At 37.9% G+C, this 23,429-nt stretch overlaps 1 protein-coding gene across 1 annotated transcript in view; it reads left to right on the forward strand.

Annotated features, from left to right (window-relative positions):
- The window catches only part of GUCY1A2 (guanylate cyclase 1 soluble subunit alpha 2), a 154,893-nt gene extending 133,236 nt beyond the window's left edge, over window positions 1-21,657 (forward strand). The window contains exons 7-8 of the mRNA XM_075140063.1: window positions 9,229-9,383; window positions 21,247-21,657. Of these exons, the coding sequence (XP_074996164.1) occupies window positions 9,229-9,383; window positions 21,247-21,454 (363 nt within the window). The 3' untranslated portion in view covers window positions 21,455-21,657. The remainder of the gene's footprint in view (window positions 1-9,228; window positions 9,384-21,246) is intronic.
- Window positions 21,658-23,429: the final 1,772 nt, after the last annotated feature.

Raw genomic sequence — 23,429 nt, forward strand, 5'->3', positions numbered from 1 at the left:
CTTAGACGCTTGTTGGTAGGATCCATACAATCACAGAGCCTCTTTTCTCTTTGTATGCAATTGCCATTGCCTCTTAGGCTAATCATTACCTGCCAGCTGTGAAGACTTGCTCCAGGCTTAGAGGAGGGCAAATTCTACAAAAATCATTGCTGTCATCTAGCTCTTATATTGTCTTGCCTTAAGTCTATAGAAATTGAAGTTCTTAAAAACTAACTGATGAACAAGCAAAGGAACACAGCATCATTATCATTTCAGAGATGAGTGAGATGTGTAAGGATGGTCTAATACTGTGAACTGTTCTAACATTGGAGCGTGTATGGTATAAAGTATCTGTACTCCCCAGCTGTCATATGGAAACTTTCTGTACTTTACAAGCTAATTTATCCTTTAGTTAAGCATGAGAAAGAGTGGTCATGTTGGACATTTAGTATTCAAATCTCTATGATGATGACGGTGCCCTAAGTTTCTTCACAAGGAAGCAAACTATTTTTTAGTTATTATAACTTGTGACATTAAGCATTCCTCATGCACAGCTTGGGATGTTCTTAGCCTTTTATCTTTCCATGTGGTCATTCCTTGATTTACTGTATTTGAAAAGAGGGCACATGTTGACTTTTTTCCGGTATTTGTCTATATTTAATTGGATATATTGTTTGTTAGATTGAGACGTGCTAAAGGAACTAGTCTCTCCACTTCTCCCAACTCATGAACAGGCATATTTGCAAAATCTGGCCCATTGATTTTTTTGTCATGTCTACTGTGTCCATATGGAGGAGGGGGATTCATCAATTTTTTATTTTGATTATGTTTGCCTTGGTGCTGATTGCAAGAAGCTGGGGGATCCAGTAGGAGCTACACACTTAGAATGTATCATCTCCTCTTTGTGCAAAAAGTATTAAACCACCTTGCAGCGGTACGGGTTTAAATGACCTAGGCAACAATTCAGGTGTCTTTAACAGTGTAGAAGCCTTTGGGAAGAATCTAGATACAGATACATCATTACTGTACATAGGCTAGATAAGGTTGCTTCTAATAGTAAAACTGTAAGATTCTTATACCTCAATGGTTTCTGTAGATTTTAAAGCTGTTATGCAGCAGATCCTTGTTGATTCGTTCCAAGCTCTTCCCAAAGCAGATCAACATGAATTTCATCTATGCATAAAAACATGTACTATGATCAAAAGACAAAGCATGACTTTTCCATTAAAAGGTCATTTCATTTTACAATTTCAAAGATTGCAGGCTAGATTCAAAGACCATTATGTTAAAATGTCTGAAGAAATTTCTGCTGTTCTACAAATAACTGATCTTCTGATGGGGTCCTATCCATCAACACCTGTTTCTCTGATCATTTATGCACAGGAGTGTAGCTCATTTTAAGCAAAGAAGATGAAAATGCGTCAACTTTGCCTGTCTGAGGGTTGGATTCATCTCACCTATCTTTAGCTGTCTGTGCATGAGGTGTCCAGGCTAAACTTACCATTAAATGTCCCTCTCTGTTCCACCAAGAGAGTTAGACCCCTTCAGGAGTGATTGATCTAGCCCTTCCTAGGTGCCAATTTTGGAATGTGAAGAATTGCAGCCTTGAGGTTATTTACCTCCTTGGTTTAGAAGGATTCTAGAAGTCTAACTTAAATGAGCTGCCTAACTTCTAGGTGGCTGAAATTAGGTGAAATCTACCTTAGATGACCAAATTAGCAAAAGTATCAAAGACTGTTTCTTAAGGTTAAAACCCTTATGCCCAACTTTTTTTTTTAGCATACCATTTTTTTGTTCCCTTAAATATTTTGAGCATGTGTCATTTATCCTTGTTAAAATATCATCCAATCCATTCAGTATATGTCATATGATGGCACTGTGAGACAAAGATGTCCTCCTACACTAAGGATCAAACAGAACTTTCTGATGATTTTTTTTCTTTTTTGGGTGTCAGTGGAGAGGAGGCTGGGAAAAATCCTCCACTGCTATGTGGGCTTGCTTGAATGATTAGCTCTTTTTTCGGTGCCTGAACACACAGATTCACATAGTAATTAAATTCCTGCTGTGGAAATTACTATTCAAAGAAAACAATAAAAAATGTTTGTGATTAAATCCTATATCAGCAATGAAATGCAACATTTTATTGGTGAGGGAGAAGCAGCTTATGAAGCAGCACATTAACATTAATGTCTCTTCTTAGGAATCTTAGGGGAAGGACATAGGACTTATTCTTTTGTTCAGCAACTCTAGAAATTCTCATTTACATGGTTTATACCCGTCCCCAGTAATCATTTCAGGTCAGATGTTTTCTTACAGGTGACCCACATCCTCTTCTAACCTAGACCCTGAGCAATGCCATACTGAATTCACGTGATGCCTCAGGACAGAATTTGCCCCAAAAAACCTTGCCCCAGTATAAACTTTCCTTTGGTGCTAGAACTAATGAGCCTCTGAAACTAGTCTGAGTCTTTGGTTTTGATTTTTGCTTCATCTAATTCTACTTCATACTGCTGATGGGGTATAATTTTTCATCACAGGATATGAAATATAGAATCATGGAATAAAGAAAGTTGCAGGGAACCTCTGGAGGTCATCTAATCCAACCACTATTCAAAGCAGGGCTAACTTAGACCATAGTGAAAGAACTTAAGGGAAAAGAGAAAAGGAATTTCATCCTTCAAGTCTGGGGCTTCTTTATGTAGAAATGCTTCATAGCTCCTTGTTCCACATTCAGTAGAGATGTCTGTATGCCAAGACCATAATCCAGGGATGTACATATGTAATGTGGATCACATCATTGGTTATAATTTAATTGTATGTCTTTTACACAAGCCATATGATTGCTTTTCCCAATAACTATTTAAAATGGATTTATTGATACCAAGGAATTCAATCTTTGTTAGTTTGTTATTGTATTTTTCATTGTCCTTGTATAATTTTCTGTGTCTTTTGCTTCAGATGGGTTGAATAATTCTAAGTCTATAAGTAATAAATCTAGGAAATTCTCATGAGAAAAAACTAAGTGTTCATTTCTCCAAATGTTGTTCAAATATAGGGGAAATATATCCTGTAGTTTAGTTCTATAGAACACCTTGTGAAATTCAAAGTGATCTAAATTTTCCTCTGAGCAGGTCTGTTCCTTGGCAACAATTCTGTGGTGAGCTGTACTGTCATATGTCCCTTTCCAGAAAGACACTGATATTTATAAATCTATCTAAGAATACAGATAACCCACACACTAAAGCTTATGTCAGGGCATAGCTGTCAGTCCTGTCAACTTGCCGTTTTTTGAAGGAGCAGAAAGGCACATTGACTCACCAGTGTGTGGCCCTGATTTTAGTGCTCTGAGCTCTGTAGAGTCTATTTTGTGTTAATACATTTAACAAGTAAATGTCCCTGTGTAAGGCATATGTTGAGATTCAGAGATAGCACTGTTGTAGAAGCTGCTACAAAATATTGGAGCAGATAACGTCTTACAGAATTTGGCACATTCTGTTTGAAAGGATCTGGCAGTGCGTCACAGACTAATAGCTAAGACGCTCTGCGAGAGGTGACTTTCTCTTTTCTGAAGGGGACTACAAGGACAGAAGGGAGAAGGTCCTTACTGAAACACAGTATCACTAGGTATGTGAGGGCAGAAAGTGAGGAGTGCTTTATTTGTCTGAGAAATGGTAGTGTACAGACATCCATTGTATTTAAATACTTTGCTGGGTTGGGACATCCATGTACCTGGAAATATTTCCATACAACTACTGCCTTGTATCAGCCCTGAGCTTTGCTACCAGCTCAGCACAAAGTCTTGAGCAGCTGCCAGTCATGTTGATAACCAAGAGAACACATTAAACCCCATATTTCCCTTCTCAAAACTGAGACATTGTATTACAAGACTTAAAAATACTTCCTGTATTAATTAAACCACAAAACAATGGTTTAAACTGGAATGATTCCTGAAAGGAAAATTAACTGTTTTTTTAATTATTCTTCAAGCTTCTTATGTACATGGTGCTGTGCAAAAGTATCTGCAATCTTGGTTAAGGGCTTACAAATCTATTTTAAAAAGCATAACCCATGCTTAATTCAGAAGAAGAGAAAGGAGACATCAGAGACATGTTTCCTGATAGGCAAAAGCATGAAGAATTGCATAAGGACATGACAGTGAAGAATGATTTGTTATCAACATGCAGACAGATATTGGTCTGACAGATTTGAAGAGCTTTTATAAAATGTTCTTGAGGAGACAACTACTACTTCTCAGACTGTAAAATGGTGTCTTTCCATTTGCATTTTAATGTCAGAGTTTTTTTCCTTGAAAATTATGTGGGGAAATGAGGAGAGGGAAAGGAGAATGCCTTTTTCAACAGGGTTTCAAAAGAGAAAAAGCTCAAGAGCTTTGAACATAAAGCAAATTACTGGATTTGCTTTTTGTGAACATACTGATTAACAGAAAAAGCTATTAAGGAATAAATTAGCAATGATGAAATTTACTTCAGGCATGCCACTGCATTCCTTTACTCTTTATAAAATATTTGTGCCTCTTCACCATAAAGTGAGTGTAGATGGGTTATGAGTTTTCAATGTTGCATTTACTTTCATCTCACTTGAAATAGGCGTTATTTTGATGGAGGAGTACAGTTTTCAGTACGGAATCTAAAAAGGCTATTGGAAGTGATGGAAACTGCACAGCAGGTGAAAACAAACAAAACAAAACCAAACCCAGCACTTTTACCTAGAAAAAAGAAAAATCATGCTTTGGCAATGAGGAGGTGTAAAGGGGTAACACACAACACTTCTAAAATTCAGTACGTCAGAAGAGCACATTAACAGAATGTTCAGTTCAGAAAAACATTTTTATGTTGATCATCCCTGTTCCTGTTTGTTCTTGACTTTTCTCTCTCAGTCCAGTCTGGACTATCAGCCCTCGTTGATAACCACTTCTGCCATGTTTCCCCATCAGACGATGACCATAGCTCCAGTGCTCCTTATCTTACCTTATGAACCTTCTTTATCTATCACTATTATACAAAACCACTATCCTTCCTGTCACTCAGGTATTAGCCTTGTCTGCTCCCTGTGCCTTATCGTGTAGGCAATATCCAAATACTGCTACATTTTCTTTAAAATTTTTGGAAGCTTCTTTTTCGTTCCACATAGCTATGTCTTTCCCTTGTCCTCCATTGATCAATGCAGGCTGCTTTTCTTTTACGCCTCTGACTCTCACATCAGCTTTTCTCCACCTCACTATTACCACAGCTGCTGAAAAGATCAAATTAATTAATCTTTCTTCTCCCTGTCGTTTTCCACTCTAAATCTTTCCATTGCAGCCAGTGCAAGTCGTTCCTCTTTATCTAAAAGGCCTCTCACAGGTCTCTTGCTCTTTTTCACACCTGTTCATGTTTCATTCCTCATTGTGCCTTCCAATATTCTGCTCTAGAAATGTCTTTTGCCTTTGTCCATCTCTTCACTGTTCCTTAACTATGGGGGTCTGGTATTTTCTGGTTGGTTTTTTTTCACAGCTGTCTTCTCTTTGTGATAGTTTCCAAAGAGCTGTCTTTCCATTTGTATGCATAATGCTTCTGAACTTTCTGTCTCAGTTATATGCTGCCTTTTTATCATTAGCCAAATAATTAAGGAAAGATAAAGGAGTAGTCAGCACAAATGAAGAGCATGCGTTTTGTTAAAAACGCTCAATTTAAGTATAAGATAGTTAATATACATATAATATATTACACATATTTAAAGGACATAAATGAATAAATATAGTTATGATAGACAAATAATGCATCCAAGTGTTGCCACCTAATTTGCATCTCATATGTTATTAATCTTTAATGGTAACTGTTCTGGGAAAGCACTGGTAAGGGCTGCATATACAGTGTAGCTTGTGAACTATAACTATACATGTATAACTGTTATTATTGTTCTAAGTCAACCTCTCTAGACAGATTTTCTTTTGCTGCAAAGTTAATATGAAAGGTTGATGTGCCCCAGTAAGTGTCTTGTTGCTAATAATTTGATCACACATTTTCTTCCTTTGTAAAAAAAAAGCCTTAAAATGTTGACACAACTTTTCAACTCAGTGAGGAAAAAGCCAGAATAACTTAAAAGACATTGTTATGAAAAGCCTATTTCACTAAAAAGTAATATGACCAATATAATGGTTATTCTTGATATAAGAAGACAAACTAAGGAATGCTTCATGGCAATAGCATCCGTGTTGCAGGCTTTTTCTTGTAGAGAACCATATAATGAAGCATAAGTGGAGCTTTATTGCAAGCCATTCTTAGTGTAATTTTGTCTTGTATCAGGCATTTCTCTGTATGGTTTAATGAGAAAACCTACATTAACTTTCTTGCATTCAATGAAAAATTCAGTTTTTGACACTCTCATTGGTAGCTCTATGTAGTTTAACCTGTTTGTGAGAACATCTACCTTTTTTATTGTAGGAGCATGTTTTTTTAAAAAAATCGAAGATACTACAGAACACAAAATGTTATGTACTCAGCCAAATCAAGGGTTTTAAAAATCTCTTTAGGTACACACTATATTAAATAGAAAAGCTGTTTCCTTTCTTCTTCTGTCTCATCCCTTCTGAAAGTCAAGCAGTTCACAGAAGATCTAACATACATCCTCCTGAGTGAAATTTTAAATATCCATTTATTTTTGCTCCCAGCCTCAGTTTTTCTGTGGAAGTTGGCATGGCTTTAGCTTCATTCACCTAACCTTGCAAAGGAAAATATTTGCTATTAAAGGTGGTATATCAGCTTGTATTTTTTTCAGCAAGCCTGACAGTGTAATGTCTGCAACTGGTTTCCTTGGCACATACAGAAAAGTCATAACCACAAAGGCCATTTCCCCAGTGTCTTTTTGAGACAATCATGAGAAAAGATCTTAAAAGCATTTACTGTGTGATTGAGTTTTGGGTTCTTCAGGAGAGCCTAAACTTTTGCTACTGGGAATTTGGAAATCCTGATGGATTTGGAAATCCTTTGGAAGTCCTCTGTCACTAAAGCACTGAATGATAAAAAACTATGTGGACATGTAAAAGGAAGCACTTCAAGAGTGAAAGCAGAAGAACAACCAACAACAACTTTAGCTTTCACTGCATATATTGCAAGAGTAAATTTTATTTTCATAGTACATTTTCTGCTACTGGTTTTTCCTCCCATTCTAATGTATATTCTCATCTCCACTTTCCAACAGCAAAACAAAGCTAGTGCTTTTTCATATAGTTTCAATCTGGCCTTCACATGTGATTGAAAGTACCCTAGAAGAGGTCACAGCAAGTGGTTTATTTGTGATTCTTAAATAAATGTGCAGAGCCGTAGTGAAACAAATAGGTAGCATTAGCTGTTCTTAAACTGTGTACAAAATAACTAATGCTTTTCCCATCTCACAAAAACAAGATGTGGTAAGTAAGTTCTTTATTATTTATTGAAAGCTGACAGTATACTTGCTATTATGTGAACAAGACTTTCTGCTCATAATCTTTTGCTGAGGGCAAGTACTGACCTCACTAATATGCAGAAGGGCTATTTCCTCACTTCTTGAATGCAGGAGCACTTTTTTCACTGGAAATGAACAATGGAGTTTAAATGTATGTTGTGGCAAAAGCAGGAAATCTTCATGCCCCAAAATATGACCAAAATAATGTGGGTGTGGTGGGTTTGGACAGATGTTCACAGCCCAATAGGATAGAGTATTTGAAGGATTTCAGTAGCTGCCTTCCAAACTGTAGTAAAGGTTTGAAAGCTCAATTAAATTTGAGTGCTATTTATTCACAGATTTTTTTTTTTAATCCTAGTCTGTAATTAACAGCATTATTGTGAAGATTGAAGGTTTTACGTTGCCTGTGGGAATGTTGTAAGTAGTATCACATTGAATGCAGAACGACATATTCTTAGGTTACGCATGGGCTTAGTGTATAGCAGATATAATGCCATTGTCTGTGACATATAAGAGAGGAACAAAATGAAAAAGGTGCTTAGCTGCATGGTAAAAGTCTTGGACACATGAGAAGAACTATAGTCAGTGAAATAGTGTGGGGTCCCACATGTTCGTAGAACTTCATGGACACCAAGGTTATAAAATGCTGGCATTTGTCTTAACATTAAAAAATGCTAACAATGATTTTGTATTTGTATTTGAGTAAATATGTATTGCGTTATTAAAAAAATAGGGATTGACAGGCAAAATCACAGTGCAATAACTGTGAATTGAGTAAGTCAAAGGACCACATGGAGTATAGTATTAGTTAAGTCACTCATTCAGACCCCATCAGACCCCATCATTTTAGTAGCTGCTATTTATTTTCTTCATGTTATCTCATGTTTTGCAGCAGTCCAGTTGCTATGAGTAAGAGTATCCTCACAAGATATAAATATCTTCTTTTCATTTCTTTAATGTTATAAAGTTAACAAGAGAAAAGACTTCCCTATTTGTAAAAATTATTTTCTTGGCAGACACAATTGGTTGCTAAAATGTATGCAGAATAAATATTCTCTGATTATTCACTCTGAAAAAAACTTGGATGGTGACTCCAAGCTTTTACAGATCAATGTAATCGCCACATCTCAGACAGTTATGGGGAATGATTGCTAGAACAGTTACATGTTTTTTTTTAATTTGCTGGGAATTTATTTCTCCTTATTCTGGGGGGGGATACAATTCTTTTTAAAATCATTGGTGCCTTAATCTTCAGCATCTTCACTGTTGCAATATTTCCCAGTTTGACAAAGTGAGAAAGACCTTAGACCTTGAGGAGTTTGGAAGAAAAAAAATATGAAGAAGATAAAAGTACCATATTCATTCACTCCACTTTACTACTCTTTCTGCCAGTTTGAGAAAATTTAAGTTTTACTTTAAAGCTTGTGTTAGAAGTGGTGGCAAAAATAACCCTCTGTAATGTATCTATTTGCGTAATTAGATGGCTGATATTGCAGTAACTCTTGGTCATCCCATCCTATTCTGTTCGTGATTCCTGTTTTGACTGTCGTAGTCTCCAGCAAACGTGCACAGAAGAAGAAAATAATTTTAGTAAAAAGATAACCATGTTTTTGTTCTTCTTTTTTTAACTGCATCTGATTTAAGCTAGAGGAATGGATGAGCTTGTTTTCTTCCACTTCACTCTTTCTTCTTTGGTTTTTATTTCTTTGAAAAGGGTTGCTGTGACTGGCTTGTAAATAAGAGCTGATGACATTACCGTGGGCAGCACAAGAGAGACAGACTGACATGGATCTCTTGTTTTTCCAGATGAGGATAGGCATTCACTCAGGATCAGTGCTGGCCGGCGTTGTTGGTGTAAGAATGCCACGTTATTGTCTCTTTGGGAACAATGTCACCCTTGCAAGCAAGTTCGAGTCAGGAAGTCACCCACGCCGCATCAATGTCAGTCCAACCACATACCAGTAAGTCCTCAGCCTTTTCGTACTGTTTTTATTTCAGCCTGTTTTGGGTTTGATCTGGTAACATGCTCTGTCCTCAACACATGAACTTCAGCAGAAGGTCAGCAGGGCACCAGGACGACTGGAAAGAGGTGTTGCATGGGGCTGTCAGTCTTTCGTTTGCCATCAGAATGTGCAAAGAAGTCAGGCAGTGGAGGCAAGGAAGCAGAACAGGAGGGCCAACCATTCCTGCCTGAAATAATGTGTAACAGAAGAAGTGGGAGATGTCTCCCATAGCACCATAATTTCATGCACTATTACAGCTTTAGGCTAAGGATTTGGGTTCCACCCGCTGGACACAGTTCATGGAGAGAAGCACATTCCCATTGGCTCAGAAGAAGGTCTTTAATTTTGCCAGCAAGGCCAAGCTTTCAAAGAGTTTTTATGCTCTCTTGAAGACAAAATTTCTTATGTCGCACTGTAAAGAAACACTTGATAGAAGCATTTTCTTGATGTAAGAAAAAAGATTGAAAATGGCAAAGCATTATCCTTAGCTCTTTGAAGAAATTATGCAAATGGAGAGAAGGCTTGATTAAATCTGGTTAGGAGGAACAGCTCCTAAATAAAAAAAGGTGTTCCTTGTTGTTCAAATTTGACAGCTTGACTATTAGAATTTTTGCTGCTTGGATTACTACTGATGTACTCACTTTTTTGGCAGGAGATCTCAATCTTACTCTTTTTCTGACATTCTGTATCTGAAGTAATTTTCTGAAGTATGGTTTTGCTTAGGTTTTGGGACTGTTTCTCTGTGGTAAATCTGTATGCAATTGCTCAAACAATAGTGCTTTTCTTTCTTTTTTTTTTCTAATACAGAACTGTGAATCTCAATATTTATTTTTTCCCCATACCTATCTATGTAAATTAAAGTTTTAAATGGAATTTCTTCATCCGAGAATTGAAGCATCTGTTATGCTAAAATATAAATCAGTCAGAAGTTAAAGTTTAAAGGTAATTAAAACTAGTGAATAAAATGACATTCATCTGAAAAGCCCATTCACTCAAGATTAGATTTACAGAATGGAGCAAGTGTAGCTAATTGAACAAGACGCAGAAAAACTGAATAGACTTTTGATCATAAAGTGCACTGAAGCAGGTTCATACAGTTGTCTGGTAACATGAAAGAGAAACACAGACCCAACCTACTATCAGGTGTAGAAAATTTGTTCATTTAAGTAAAAAGAAATTCAGTAAATACATAGGAAATTGCTCTTTGGAACTTGATGTCACTTGAAAAGAAATTGCCTTTGGGACCTTCCAGGTGCAATATTCTGGTGGCTTTGGTTCCTGGTCTTCCACTGTGGGATAGGAGAAAGCCTCTAAGACATTTTTTGAAAAGTGAACACAAGATTGTTCACCAATTGTGTTCTGGTTTTGAAAACTTATGCAGTAGCAGAGCCTTTGGTATTAATTTTACACAAATGGAGGTAAATGATTCTGGCAAAATGCATCCAAGGCCCTGTGACAGGGATCTGAACTTTTCTTGTACAGGAACAGTTCTTATAAAGGAATGTTCTCCAACCTGAGAAGGTCTTTGAGATACTCTGAAAGTGTAGTCCATACTTTTTCAGAGGAGAGATCTTAGTGCTTCACAAATGTGTTTCAGTGGTGTGATTCAACTCAGGGCTATGGTGCAGCTCAAGTTTGTGTCCCTGAGAGCAGAAATTGGCAGCTAGGCAGTTTCATATTGTTTTAAGAGAAATACAGTTGGAAATACAAGTAGTGAGTATTTGTGGGGCCAATGATGCACAAAACTCTTTTCTTGGCATGCTGAAGCCAGAGTCTCTTTCAGTGTGCCGGTTCTGTTGGTTTTGGTTATGAGAGTGATATAGCACCTTTTCTGTGAGACAACAGATTTGTACTCATTGTTGAGCAACCTGATCTAATTGAAGATGTCCCTGCTCATTTCAGGAGTGTTGGACTAGATGACCTTTAGAGGTCCCTTCCAACTCCAACCATTCTATGATTCTATGATTCTATGATTCTATGTTTTCTTTTCATCACATTGCTGGTAAAAAGTCTGTTCTGAAAGCCAGTTTGAGGGCTTGTATATGGAGTTTGCTAGAAATCCGTGCTTTTATGCTGCCCTTTATCTGACTCCAAGTACATTGTAGGACAGAGAAGATGGCTTCTGATTGTCTGTGTCTCACCTCTACCTGCCTGCCATTGTTACTGTACCGTAACAAGTCAAATGCGGGTAACCTGGGTTTGGAGAGCATTCTTGTTAAGACCTACCTAGCATAATGTGGGTCAGATTTTCTGACCCTGTATATCTTGCAGGTTGTATCAAAAAGGGGGCTACAATTTTTTTCACTTCCTTTAATCTTAGAAATCCAGTAGGAATAGGACTGTTTGTTTCAAGATAGCCAAACTTTCACCTTAAATGATCATCATGTCTGGGCTTATCTTCCAGAAAGTTACAAATTTAGACTGTTGCTTTCAAAAAGGGAAGATAGTAGAAAAGTGACTGACAATGCAGTAATGCCATAATATAAATTTGCAAAACAAAACACAATAAAATACAGAATTATTGATATTTGTTATCTATCTGCATTATTGTACTATGTAAAAAATGTGCTGCTATGTGCTGAACAAATTCAGTGCTAGATTCAGAGAACTCCAAGTGCAAGTAACAGGCTAGACACATGGTTATAGGTAAAGAAAGAAATGGCAAGAAAGTACGTGTTTGAATGAGAGGCAGCTATCATTGAAGATGAACGGCTAAAAGTAATGTTGAAAAGGCTAAGAACTAGGAAGCATTTCTACATGCTTCAGAAATCATATGAGAAAATAAAATGAATGTGCATGGGGCCACTTAGGCTATTTCAAACCATACCTTCTGGCATGGTTGAAAGCATGAGAACAGACAGGGAAGAAGCCAAGAAATGACACTGCTGACACAGTGGACAGGAGAGACTGCAATTACAAAATACTCTATAGGGCAGAATTATTCAGAGCTTCTGAAGGTGATCTAGGAGGTTTGAACATAATATACTAACCAAATAAACAAGTAGTGATCTGATGCATCTGTATATAACTTTTCTTAAATATAATTTCTATGAGTATATAATTTGCTGTGTACAAATAAAGTGATTCATCGCAAACTGAAATGTCTTGATAGTTGACTTTATATTCCATCAAATGCTTCTATTTGATCATACTGTGCGGCTGTGTACTCAGTTAATATTTTTATTATTTAAGAAGCAATGTTTTCCAAAATAGATAATTCTGCAATCAGTATGAAAATAACAGAATTTTAAATTAATTAAAACTACTGGCATTTATCGTTACATGTTTGTGTCTACCATGCCCCCTGATGAAAATTCTGATACAAGTTTTGTGCTTACAAAGCATGCAGATACTGGAAATATGTCTAATACTTGTCAGTTTTCATTTTACAGTACAGATTATGCATTAGAAAGCGTCATCAGCATTCAAATTATAATCACACTTCAGAATGCATATTATTGGTTTCAGACGCTTCCTGGCGAGCCCATAATCTGCCTGTGTAAGAATCAGAGTCTAGAATTATAAATAAGATGTGGTGTTGCCTAGCAGCTGCAGTGAGCTTGGGGCAGCCTTGCTCCAGTTGCACCTGCCTGGGCAGAGCTCTGCAGTGTGAAACAGCACCTTTTCCAAAGGTGGCCTTTGAATCTGTTGGGGATAAGAGCTCACTTCTGTTCAAAATATCTTGTTCTCTTGACTCAGGCAGGTCTTTTGGCTGAAGGATTACAGAGCTTCATTTCATTTTCTTTGAATCACTGAGCACTGTAAAATGAAAGCACTGGAACAGCACTGGTAAAAATTCTGGTGAAACATGCGGAAACTGGAGAGGGAGTGGAGAATCCCAGACTGGTCCATGTTTAAATGGATGTGGCCAGGAAGGAATAGGAGAAGAATAACACATTCTCTGTTCCTTTAGTAAACTGGCAAATCCAGCTCAAGGTTTATTTAATTCATCTACATTATCCTGAATTGAATAAAATTACCCTATTTTCCATACTCAGGAAGGAAGCACAATGAGATTTATGAGAGTCTTGTTCAGCACAAAAGAGAGATTAAATATTTTTTAATTCTTTGTTTCAGCCTTGAGTAATGATGTTTATCAGATATTAATATAATATACCTACATTCATCCTGTTTCCCTAATAGTATTACAATGTAATGCCTTGGGATCTCTAAGCAGTTATCAAAAGCAAGTAGACATAATTGTTGCTATTTGTCAAGTAACCGTATTTAAAAATGAATTCTCTTTTTCCTCTTCTTTCCACCTCTGGTCTTTTCCAGCATGTATTTCCCTTATGGAGAAGGTGCTTCTGGCATCAAGTGTTGGGTACAGATACTTTCCATTATCACATGCTGGGCAATACATCTGGGACCTGAGCTTAGGCAAAGATGAACAGCCTGTATCCCACATCCTTATCTGATTTAGGAGAGAGAAACCAAGCGTACCTCCTTATTGAGCTGGGTGAGATCACTGCTAGTTCACCTGGCTAAACTGCCCCTCACCCTTTAAAATTGATTGAAAACGGCAGAAATGGAATAGGGTTTTAACAGTTGTCTCACAGAATGTTGTATGGAAGAAATTTTACTTTTAGGTAATTAAGAAGGATGTATATACATCTCTCTTTATAGAGATTTTAAATTAAACCTATGCATTTCTATAAACTCCTTATAGATTTTTATTTTTATCAAATTCTTTTTTTCTACAGGTTATATCTATATCTGTATCTACATCTATATCTATATCTATATTTTTCTGCCTCATATGCACAACCAAATGGATTTGCTCTCCAAGAGCCTTTTCAGATTATTTTAAATTTTATTTCTGAGCACCCTTAAAAAAAATGTTTCTTTTTATGTTGGTCAATTCATCATGTATGCTTTCATGAGACATATTGGTCAGGCAATTTAGTTACGGACAGAAAGGGAGCACAGCTCATACATGGACACAAAAAATGATTGTTAGTCTAATTAAAGTATTAAAGTCTAGTCAAAATGCACTGGTTTATTCTTGTTTTTCTGTTCCTGGTGTCATCTACCTCCATGAGGCTGCACCCCCGTAGTCACTGTGTATTGTGATTATGGTCCTGGGGCCTCTGCTGTCCGCCAGAGCTTGTGCTTCATGACACTACATTTTTATTCAAGGTTCATAGGTAGTTCACCCTGCACAGAATAACTACTTGTTAGATCACTGTCAATTAGGTAACAGTATCTGTTACACCACAGTTCCACACAGCTAAACTAAAACTAAAACTTATTTAGGCAATAGTCATCTGACTGCTAGACAACTGCTAAAACTACAAAAAGCTCAAGCCTAGACAAATCCAGACAAGTCCCGAGCCCAGCACTGATAGATCAATGCAAAGCCTGGGGCCTTTTACTAGTGATGGTGCAATCCTATTCACTGAGCCTGATTCTCTAATGTCGCAAACAGAGAGCAGAGACCCAGTATTCCTTCTGCTTAGGGTGAGAAATAAAAGTAGTAAAGGTCAGTGATAGACACTCGCCATGCTGAGCTGCATGTGATATACAATATATTGCATTAAAAAATCACAGCTGGTCCTTTCATAATCTTATTACAATTCAACTGTATGAAGGAAAAACACCAATACATGAACTTCCATAGTTTAAAAAATAATAAAGTACAATGTGAAACGAATTAGATCCAGACATAGTCAGGTTTTTTTCAGTCTCCTTGTCTTCCTAGCATGTATAGAAATTGAGGGAGAAATTCAAAGCCACTGAAATTTAGGACCGAGTGCACTGATTTTTGGCATTACAATAGCAAGTTCATATTTTTATACAATGTATTTCTACCAATATTTCTAATGAGTGCCATAATAATTTATCATGTGAATTCATATGGAAACAAATGAGCTGGCGTATGTTATCAAACCAGGTACGCGGCTGGTGAAGTGACCAACACTTGTTGCCACAGAGGAATGGCTCAGCAACCCAGCAGGAGACAGTCTTCTGATAACCCATTTGGGAAGCCATTAATTACATTTCCCCGATTGTACCAATTAATATGTGGATGTGAACAAGGTTAACTACAGTTTTTACAGTTCTTTAGGAGTTAGGGCAGAAAGAACCTTTTCTTCTGTTGATAGCTATCCTTGTGAAAGGTAGCATTTATGGAAGATTGACCTGACCACTTTGCCTTTCTTGGTGCATACTATATTTAGGAAGGCAGTGCATATTCTCATTTATTGTAGTGCATTGTATTTCTTTCAGAAATATTGTTCAAATTTTGGTCTATACAAAACAATTTTCCTAAAAGAAGTTTCTGCTGAAATTCAGTTCTGAGTGGGTGCTTTTTTTAACTCTGATTCAGCAAATTGCCAAATCCTGTCATAACATGACTTTTATTTAGGGTATGTGGAAATTCATTATACAGAGGTTAAAATGTATATTTATGCAAAACCAAAGCTGAATAAATATTTGGCAGTTGTTTATACCTTACTTGAATATTACATTCCTGTTACATAGTTTATTGAAGCAGCAAATACTATAATTAGTTTCATATCTAATTAGAGATGAACATGTGTTTTAAGGTTATTATATAATACATATTTTATATATAGATATGTATCAGTTTATGGCACTTATCTCAGGAACTGTGACGTAAAGTATATCCACCATACATTTTGTGGAGAGCATGAGGAAGACAGAGGAGAGCAAACTGTGCAGGCAGGTGGAGATGCTGTACTTAGTTGTGGGGAGGCTGACGCTCCTGACCTGCTCCTGCTGTCAGGGGACAGCGAGTGGCAAGCTTGGCAAGCAAGAGAAGCCTGGCTGAGGACGGGCTGGATCACCACCCGGATCGCTTGCTTGCTCCTTACTATCTATTGACTCTGGAAGGATTTGGCCTGACTGCATGGCCTGAAGGTGGCTTTTAAGACAAGCCTGATATAAAGGGCGAGAGAAAAGACAGGTCCCTGAGCACTACAAACTATGCAATGTGCCAGGCTCCTGCAGCCGAACAAACCTGCTGGCATTTGCTGGGATTTGCAAAGTTTGCTGGGATGTGGCAACGTGTGCTAGTCACGTTCAGCAAGCACTAGTCACAGCAGTGGGAAGAGGTTTCAAAGGTTTCCAGACACCGTATGAGCAGTATGTCCTCTGAAGCCCTGATGGTGGAAGTATTAGAGCATGCTGAAGCTAGGTGAGTGCTTCCTCACAGCAGCTAGAGTTGAAGTAGCACACGTGGTAATCATTTATTCCTTTAGCTGTGGAAATACAGTTCTCAAGGAAGATCATCCTTTCTATTTCCAAAGGAGTGGCTCTTCCATATTTGCAAAGGAGTTGCTACTTCAGGCTGCTAAGTGGCTGCTCCTCTCACCATCTTATTCTTCCCTTTGGACAGATCCTTCAGTTTGTGACTGTATCTTGTTTGGGAAGGAATGGAGCAGGTTAGCCCACTTTTCACAAAAAAAGCATAAAATTTTTGCAGCCATCCTTCCTGCTGAGCAGAGGTACTTTTTTTGTATGAGTATTAATTAATCTTCACAGCATCCAGTGATAAGTACAAAGGACTGACCTCTCTGAGAGATGGAGAGGTAAAGAGGTGAAATTGCTTTCCAGTGGGCATGGAGAGAGTAAGAATCATTGTGAAAAGCATGCAGTCAGCATAGAGCGCCTTGCAACAAATAATTCTCTAGTAACAAATCTTTGTTAGTTCATTTTCTGAATATAGGAACTCACTGATAAAGATGTGGCTGTTTCTTGCCAAAACAGTTCGAAATATAATTACCCCGTCATTTGATCTATGCAAAAAAGAGCTACAGTTTTTAAAGCTTCTTCACCTTTTAAAATGAATCCCAATTTTCATTCACACACAGACCTCCTGACCTTAAAATGCTTCTTGTTTCCACTAGGGAATAACCACATTTTTTGTTTCCATACTGACACCTTGCTTTTTTTTTTAAATGAAGGAACTGAAAATGAAAAAAATAAATGGGATAATTCTCAGATACCATCTCTTTTTATCTGAAAGCAACAGCATTTTCACCAGGGAAGAGACAGAACAAGAATTTAAACAGTTCTGGAAGATTTCAGGTTAGGAGGGGAAGCTGTCAAAGTTAATCATCTACAAATCACTGTTTAAGAAATTATTCCTCCCCTCAAACATCAACAAAGAAGACAAGATGGCGGCAGACCTAGTTCCAGGCAATTTATAGGAATGCTTGAGTTGCCTGACCCTCACAATTTAAGCATTGAATTGTAAATTTTGTATCCAGCCACCTGAGTAGAACCCAGAATTTTGAATCTGTGAGTAACCTACTATAAAAATATACTTTGCAATAGTGCTCTTAAGGGAAATACACAGAAGTGATGCAGGAAATACGGCTGAGATAAATGCTTTGGAATATTTTCAGAGTAGTTATTATATGCATATTCCTGAACTGTGGAGGTTGTGTAACTTCCAACGTAAGCTCCATGACTATGGGACAATCTGGGGACATTTTATGTAGAGTTTAAGCTGCCATATAGTTTCCTGAAGGTGAAGGATAGATTGTGCTTCTTAAACTTTCAGAACAGGCAATCTGATTTGATCACAACAAAATGCTCTGAGAACGGTCCGCAAGGTGAGACAAACAACCAGAACTGGGTGGCACCACCCAGGAAACCTTCCACACCAGAAGGTTTTCCCCTGAGCCAGAGGGGAAATGCTCGGCCTTGGCCTTGCTGAGGATCTGCGCTATTCATTTTGCTGCTTGGCAGAAGTATCTTTTGGGGTTCATTGTACCCATGAAAAGGAAGAAAAAAAACTTAGAAAGGGCTGTAGATCTGGGCCATGGCCATCAACTGCTACTGTTTTCTTTTTAACATCACGAATGGCCTAAATATAGGAGGGAAGATTCCTGCAGAAAAATGTCCTCACTGATTGTCGTGGTTTAACCCCAGCTGGCAACTAAGCCCCACACAGCCACTTGCTCACTCCCTCCCGGTGGGATGGGGGAGAGAATTGGAAGGGTAAAAGTGAGAAAACTCGTGGGTTGAGATAAAGGCAGTTTAATAGGTAAAGCAAAAGCCGCGCACGCAAGCAAAGCAAAACAAGGAATTCATTCACTGCTTCCCATCGGCAGGCAGGTGTTCAGCCATCTCCAGGAAAGCAGGGCTCCATCATGTATAAGGGTGACTTGGGAAGACAAACGCCATCACTCCGAACGTCCCCCCTTCCTTGTTCTTCCCCCAGCTTTATACGCTGAGCATGACGTTATAGGGTGTGAAATATCCCTTTGGTCAGTTGGGGTCAGCTGTCCCAGCTGTGTCCCCTCCCAGCTTCTTGTGCACCCCCAGCCTACTCGCTGGTGGGGTGGGGTGAGGAGCAGAAAAGGCCTTGACTCTGTGTAAGCACTGCTCAGCAGTAACGAAAACATCCCTGTGTTATCAACACTGTTTCCAGCACAAATGCAAAACACAGCCCCATACTAGCTACTCTGAAGAAAATTAACTCTACCCCAACCAAAACCAGCACACTGATAAGCACTGAGGATTAGCATATAACTTATTTCTTTAGTGTATACACAAATCTATAAGAAATCAGAGGCAATTTCTGAACCATGATCTCATTCTCAGCCTGGGAATCCAAGTGTCAGGACCAAAATATTTAAGGAATCTGAAGAACCTGTTCTTTAGGAGAATGCTAACAGGTGGTCATTTTTTTCCTGATTAAGTCTTTCTAATAGTATTATTACAAGAGCCAGCAAATAATTGTTTTTCTTAAAAGTATAAACTAAAGTAAGTAGGATAGAATATGATCGTAAGTAGCTTCCATTAGCATTTGGTAAAGGTTTCCTGCCATGCTTACTTGGGAGCTGAAATGTTATCCCAGTAAAGGTCAGCTAGACAATTTCTGAGGGTGAGAGGCTGATTTAAACAGTGCACCTGATATAGGGATGTGGAGTCTATCACAAGCCACAGTAGTGGAGGAATTTCCAAAGGACTAATTGGTTAGTCATCCATCACTCCTGGCACCTCTGGTACTCTTAGAGCATTTCATTGCAACCAAGTTACAATTCACAAAACAGGTGAATATATCTTGCACTTCTGTTTTATGAGGAAAATAGTGTGAAATAGCAACTAAACTCAGTGCCAGCCCTGAACTGAATCAAAGAGTGTATATTTTACAGTTTCAGACTTGTATAACTGCCATTACAATTAGATAATGTTAGGCTCTGAGAAGGAAACCATTGATTTTTAGCAAGGCCGGATGCTCTATAGTGAATAGTCATTTTGGGGAAGAACGACTGCAGCGAAAGCTTACAGATTTAGCTCAGAAAGTTCTAAGAGTTCAACTGTTGCTTGCAGAAATCTAGTTTGGGAAACAGCAAAGAGTTATTTCAGTGTATTAAGCCTATAGTTTTAAAAGGCAAAATATTTACATCAAGCATTGCAGAGATGAAAAGAGAGAAGCTTCTCTCTAGAGGCCTCTGCAAACTCTCATGCAATTTAGAAAAGATTACAGTATTTTGATCATAAAATTGACAGTCTGGAAAATAGATTATGACATTCAAACCGCATGCTAAACAAAGACCACCACAGAAGTTCAAAGGCAAAAACATTGTTGGATTTATAACCAACTGATTATTTAAAAGCTGGGAAGAAAATGCCTTTATATTTCAATGAGCTCACACAGATTGTCTCAGCCAAAACCCAGGAAAAATACTCAGTAAAGGAAGTACCATTACATGTGCTGAGAATCCTGGAAAATTCTCCTGGCAACAGGATTCATTCATTCATTTACTTCCCAGAAATCAGCTTTAGAGACATTAAATAAACAACCTATTACAAAATCCCACTGATGTTTTTAAGCTTCAGATAAGACTGATTGAGAGAAAAAATAAATATCTTGGAAGGGGAAAAGATGAAGACTGCTTTCGTATATCCAACTGTGCTCATAATTTACCATTACCTCAAAACTGATCTTTTCAGTGCTGCAAGGGACTGAATACCCCTAACTTAATTTACTGGAAACAAAAAGAAAATGTGTAGAGTTATTTTCTTTATTTTACAAGTCCAACTAGTTTCTGGGAAGATACTTGATAAAGAGGCCCTAAACTTTCAGATGTAGCCAGACAGAGATTTCTCCGCTATGGAGGAAGATGACAAATGGCAAAAGGCAGTATAGTCAGGTCTGTGATGTTGGCCCATTGTGTGGGCATGCCTGGAGGATGGCTTCATGGCTCCTGTGAACCTCTATCCCTTTTTGACCCCAACCAGGTGGCCCAGATTAAACCCATGGGTACTTTTGATGAATAATGTCAGATTTGATTCTGGTTTTTGCTGAAGCCAGATTTGCTGTATTTGAACCTAATTTATGAAATGCAATACTACTGAGTATGAGAAGGGCACAAACTGACCACCCTGCTTCTACCTGTGAGAGCTCCCAAGCGCTGTCACCTTCATACCTACTTTCCAGCAAGAGATCTGGTGGTAGTCATCACTCTGAAATTTTAACTTCTGCACAACTGGCCAGACTGGAGTGTTTTAAGTGAGCCAAATGATACGTAATGGATAATGATCATTATGAATTTGGTTCCCTTTCTGGTACATGACTTTCTGAATGCTGACGCAGATTTTCAGAGAATGTGTTTATTTGGGCCATCTCCTCAGCTGATCTCAGGCAACAGAGCTCCTTGAAGTTGATGATGCTAAGTTAATATATATCAACTAAGGATCCTGGCTTAGGATAATACTTTTATACATAATACTTTAAACTCATTTTTTATTTGGAACCACATAGGATCAATCTCCTCCAAAGCGATGTTTCTGGACTGTGTTTTACAGTTTTTTATATCCCTCTGTTTTGTTTTTTTTCTAGGCTTTTGAAAAAGGAAGAAAATTTTATTTTTATCCCTCGTTCCCGTGAAGAGCTTCCAGAAAACTTTCCAAAGGAAATTCCTGGGATCTGTTACTTCCTCGAGGTCAGAAGTGGTCAGAAGCCACCAAAACCCTCCATCACATCTGCCAGAGTGAGAAAGGTTTCTTACAACATTGGCACCATGTTCCTCCGGGAGACTAGCCTATGAGGCCTGCTGCAGATCAAAGACTCGTCAAAAAAGCACAAACCCAGAACTGGGTCATGACAGGGGAGTTGGAGGTTCTTTCTATTTCACTGCCTTGTTCTGAACAAGCAGTAAAAGCTCCATGTAATGTCAGGCAATAATAATTTTAAAAGGTGGGTGACTGCTGTCGGTAAACAAAGTGGAGATAGGGAAAAAAAAATAAACAATGTACTTCTGCTTCCAGAGGAATTTCTTTCATAAAGTTCAGTCTGGCCCCTCTATGACAAACAACAACAAACAAAACAAAAAAAACCCCAACTCTCAAATTAGAGGTTGGTTTTGTTTTGTGCAGAAAGGATGATGGTTCTCTGTAGATTTGCACCAGCTAAGCAGAATTGAGAGTCAGTTCTGATTATGCATTCCTACATTTAATGTGTTCTTCAGTAAGGTAATGATGTTTTTTAACTTTATGAACAAACATTTCATACATATACTGTAGACCTGTTGTAACCTTCCTGGCAGGAGGAATTATAATTCAATACAAATATTGTAGGAATTTTACCTATTTTTATACATATTTCACTTTCTGGATAATTACATTCCACATACTGTAAGCTGAGTGAGCTTAGATAGCTTTTCAGAAGAAGCTACTGTATATTTCATACCTTCTACCTATCAAACCTTATTGTTATACAAGTGGGAAGTCATTTTTTGACTTTTTTGGCAACAAAAATATCAATATTTTACAGTAAAAAACACTTTGGTAAATCTCTTTACCTGATGTTTATGCTAAAGCTTTAGATGAGCATTGTCTTGCTTATATAAAATAATGTTCAGTATTTGTCCTACAGTGCTGTATGTCCAGTCCTTCCAGGACAATGCAAACAAAGTGTAGAAGATCAATGTGTTGACAAACAGAAAAGTTCTGTTCAGTGGGGCTTGTTTCCCACTAAATTATCAGCCAAACTGATCTTTGGTAGAAGTCCTGGACTTCTTTAAAAAAAAATTGATCTTGTGAGAACTTATTCTGAGGAGTTCCAGCAGACACTGGAAGCTCTCTGGATACTGGTTTTCCACATTTGTTTAATAGGACTTGTGCTCCTACTCCAGTTTGGCTATTGAAAATCTGTTATTAATGATGCTCATCTGGAAATTTCCTCTATTGCTGGATTGGCTGAAAGGTCTCCTGCTTTATCTAATATAGACTAAAAAACAGGGTAAAGCAATACTTTCCCAAGTTTAATGCAAATGGCAGTTCAAGATTTAGATGAGTCCATGTCAATTTTTTTAAAAAAGGCCAATTCTTTGTTGTTGAAAATTAATATAGCTTTACTGTCTTCAATGAATCCAATTGGAACAAGATGTGGATCTGTCCCCTTTGTTTATTTCTCAGGTTTTCCTTTTCAAAAATAATGGCAGTCAGTTTTCCTCTGCAGGTGTACTTCCTTAAGGGTCATGCTGAAGTGGGCTGATGTTGTTCTGCTCTTGCAGATTGTTAGTTAACACTTGTACAGTGATTCCAAAGCTTAGCTTTACATGGGCCCGATCAAAGCTCACTGAAATCAAAGATACGACCCTCAACAGCACCAAGAGGTGTGAGAAACTCTGCGTTTCTATAATCCAGACCAGAAATTGGAGTTTACTTATGGGTTTAGTAGTAGTAACTTGAGGCACCTTTTGAAAATAAGTGAATAACTTTCACCACATGTCAAAATTATGCAGTTAGATCTTCCTGTGGAGGGAATGACAGTGCTGTATTTCTCCCCTTTGACCAATAGCCCATGTTAGAGTGGAAACAAATCAGTGTGGCACTGCCAGCCTGTGCTGAACATCTTTCATGTTTCCTTTCCATGAAGCCTTTCTGGATGAGAAGGGACTATCTTGAACCTATAGAGACTTCAGCATGAAGAGGACATCTGAACTTATTATGCAAATGTGTTTTTCTTCTTGCCTGAAGAGGGTAGATGCATGGGGATTAGCCCAGAAACTTACTTAAATG

The sequence above is a fragment of the Calonectris borealis genome, chromosome 1 (genome assembly GCF_964195595.1).
Source record: "Calonectris borealis chromosome 1, bCalBor7.hap1.2, whole genome shotgun sequence".
NCBI lineage: Eukaryota > Metazoa > Chordata > Aves > Procellariiformes > Procellariidae > Calonectris > Calonectris borealis.